We start from the raw sequence: 3744 nt of genomic DNA on the forward strand, positions 1-3744 counted from the left end.
ATGACAGTTGACGATTTGGCTTGTCGTCTGCCTTGAAGTTTTGCTCTAAATGTCTACACACTGAATGAGAAATGTGTAGAAGCATCTGAGACCTGTGGGTGAACTTATAGTTGGTTAAAAAGTCACCACAACTCATGTGTTGCTTTCTGATTCCCAAAGTGTAGGTCAAAATTAATGTGCACAACTGACTCTGATTAATATTTTTTGTCTTTAGTTTTGCATTTCCAAAAAATATGACAGAAAAAGGCATCAAGAATGCCAGAAAGCTTAGTAGGTTGGAATGATGAGGGGATAAGGATAAAGAAATATCACATGCTTTGGCACAATTTCCAGGTCAAGTGTCTGTGCAAGGTGCAGTATGACAGTTTAAACTACAAGCTCCCCAAAAAGCCTCACAGGAAACAGCTTATCTCTCTAAAGCTCACTTTGAAGTTGAACTTAACTGAATCACCACTTGCCTGATTCAGCTATTTCAGAAATATCCACTCCTTGTTCGTATGTCATGAAACCCAAAACAGAGAAAATGGCGAAGCCCGCAAAAAGGCTGGTGGCACTGTTCAGTAAACACAAGTAGAAACAGTCCCTGAAAGAAAAATGAATTTAGTTCCAGAAATGTGTAGGCAATTGAGGAGTGGATACAAGTGTTCCAGCTTAGCTAATGCTAACCACAGGCCCATACTAATTAAACTTCATTATCACATGTTTAATTAAGAAAATTCTTGGCTTTGTAGCATAAAGTTTCACTTAAAATGATGTGATGGGAGTGCAATGAAGTAAGTCTGCAGGGATGTTATATAAAAGACAAGAAACACTAACATTTCCTGTAAGAATTCAGATACAGTTACATTTCATTTCCAGCGGGATAGTTTCGAAAGTTGTACCTGTAACAGTCGTTGTTGTAAGTGTTATAACTCCCAAGAGAGGTTAGGAACCCGAAGCCGACAGCATAAGAGAAAAAGATCTGAGTGCCAGCATCCATCCATACCTGAAAAGGTCAAACAAATACTTGTGTGTATGTGCATGGCCCTGTGTAGAGTAAACAATGTAATTATTCTGCTCGTAAGATTGTATGTGTGTTTTTACCTGGGGGTCTGAAAGGCGAGTGATATCAGGGTAGAGGTAATAAATGATCCCATCCATTGCCCCGGGTAGGGTAACACCACGTATGAACAAAACCAACAGCATAATGAAGGGAAATGTGGCTGTGAAGATGGCTGCCTGAAAAGAAGAGGAGGAAACAGTCAGTAAGAACCCCCTAGCACGCTGCTATAGTGAAACAGATCAGCCACATCTGGGGTGTAGGGCTAAAAATAAAGATTATTTTCATTGATTAGTTTATAAAATGGCAAGTCCAATTTCCTAGAACCTAACACAACATCTTCAAATCAACAGTTCAAAACCCAATAATGACAAAGAAAAGTAGCAAATCCTCACCTTTGGGAGGCAGGAAACAACAAATGTTTGGCATATTTCCTTCATAAATGAATTAAATGATCAAATATCAATGAATATGCTGATTGTGATATGTGATTAATTGACTAATTGTTTCAGCACTGATCTTTAAAAAATCAGTTCCCAACATATAAATGAACATGAGCTCAATCCTAGTTCATCTGATACTAGGCAGCATGGTTCATGGTGTAGCATCTGATTTTGAATAAGCATTATTTAAGAAATGTAAAAATTGCCTCAGTTGGATTACTGTACTGACTGGCGACCTGTCCAGGGTGTACCCCGCCTTTCGCCCGATGTAAGCTTGGATTGGCTCCAGGCCCCCGCGACCCTGTACGCAGGATAAGCGGTTGAAGATGGATGGATGGATGAATGGATTACTGTACTGCAAATTAGCTGCAGCCAATGTAATGTTGTTTTAGTTTTTTTTAGGTTTCAGTACTGGTGTGAAAACCTCAACACTGGTGATATTTAAATTAAAATTGGGGGCATACATTTCTTGGATTTTGTGTTAATGTGTATACAGATACAGAGCATTACATCGAGATGCAGAGCTGCAGGAAAAACGCAGAAAAGACAGATGCATGCTGTGTTTAATTCTGAAGTGAAGTGGGTAAGGGGAGAGAGACTGATTTAAAAGCATTACTTTCGAGAGTGTCACTGAGTGAAACCCCGTAGCTCTGTGACTTCGGGCATGTTCACTGGTGTAACAGGGACAAGGGGCTGATTTTCATCATAGAAGCAGATCATCAGATTGTGAAGTACTGCAGCTTCAGTAGTAACGGCAGCCTTCCCTTCAACACACAGCTCCGCTGCTCACAAATGCAGAGCAAATGTCTTGTGAGCATAGGTGTCATTTACACTGGGGATGCTGGGGGGGACATGTCCCCACCACCTTTTGAAATGGCTGATTTTGTCCCCACCACTTTTTTAAAGTATAATTTGTTAAAAAACGTTTGAAATATAGCTTGCAGTTAAATAACAAATGAAAATGCCCGCAAAGGTTTATTTGCACATTAAATAAACATGCAATGCAAATAAAATACAGAAGAAACAAATGTGCATTGTCCAAAAAAGGTAACTTAGGCTTAAAATCAAAACAAGCTACTTATTATAAAATGACCCAAAAACGTGCATGCACCAATCAACAACTTTAACAACTTCTTGACACAACTTTAACAACTTCTTTTTGGCCACGTTTTCCGTTCTCTCCCTTTGGGGCAGAGGAAGCCTTACCCAATCCTAACCTTAACTTTAGGCAGTCTGTTTTGATCATGTTTCTTCCAAAGGCCTAGGGCTAGACTGGCTATCTGGGCTGCCACAACTGTCTTTATTTATTTATTTTCTCAGTTTTCTTAATTGACACTGAGATGGCTCAATCAAATTTGGTCCACTTGGTTTGGGGAAATTGTACAATAGGCATGCACATTTAAGGAGACCATAAGGATGATGAACTGGTGGGTGGTGTTCGACCGGTTGTTTGTGTGTGTATGTGGGTTGGTGGGGGGGTCTAACCAAGTCGTGATAACTTTTAAAACTAAAATAAAACTTCATATCCCCAGCTGTACCCACAATACGTTGTGTAAACAATTCACAACAAGTCATTCATCAAAAAGTAGTATGATGTCATGGACCAAAGGTGGCTTGGCCTCCTATCTACATTGTATCTGCGAACAACTCTGCGATGCCAGGGGTCAGCATACCCAGGTCTCCATCTTTGCTTGCCACCTGGGTGACAATGTATCCAACCTGAGGGTGGTTAGCCCACAGAGTGGAGGCACAATGTACTTCTTTTGGGCTGTGCCCAACATGTGACCCCTCCATGGGTCAAGGCGAGCTCTGACTGACACACTTCATTGGGAAAAGCATTTTGGGTAGACTTTTACCAAAATGTATGTATTTATGGATGTTGTTCACTGTTCAAGCAGCTAACCTTTCCTGTTGACTTGATACCCTTCCAAACGCAGAAGTAGCAGATGACCCAGGTCAGGATGAGACACAAGACCAGTTCCCACCTCAAGCTCCCCACCTCCTCGATACCACCAGAGATTTTCAAAACCCGACGCCTGGAGAGAGAAGCGAGGCAATGTTGAGGGGAAGGGTGAGAGCAAAAAATGAATGACAGGTGAAAAGGAATGGAAAAATAATTATAGGTAGAGGGGAAAACTGAGTGACAGGAGGGGAGGGGGAGAAAATCAGAGGTCGGCTAAAACAAGTGTGGAGAAGACTGGAGGGGAGAGAGAGAGGAACTGGAGGGCAGGGTTGAAAAAGGGAGAAAAGAGAAAGGAGAGG

General features: G+C 41.3%; 1 protein-coding gene across 1 annotated transcript; it reads right to left on the reverse strand.

Annotated features, from left to right (window-relative positions):
• Nucleotides 1-458: 458 nt before the first annotated feature.
• Nucleotides 459-3518, reverse strand: LOC123964419 (sodium- and chloride-dependent GABA transporter 2-like; the record flags this gene model as incomplete). The annotated part of the gene is made up of 4 exons (XM_046041407.1): nucleotides 459-583; nucleotides 882-985; nucleotides 1084-1218; nucleotides 3386-3518. Coding segments are annotated over 4 exons (497 nt in total), but the record flags the coding sequence as incomplete, so codon positions are not given.
• Nucleotides 3519-3744: the final 226 nt, after the last annotated feature.

The sequence above is a fragment of the Micropterus dolomieu genome, unplaced genomic scaffold, assembly GCF_021292245.1.
Source record: "Micropterus dolomieu isolate WLL.071019.BEF.003 ecotype Adirondacks unplaced genomic scaffold, ASM2129224v1 contig_2312, whole genome shotgun sequence".
NCBI lineage: Eukaryota > Metazoa > Chordata > Actinopteri > Centrarchiformes > Centrarchidae > Micropterus > Micropterus dolomieu.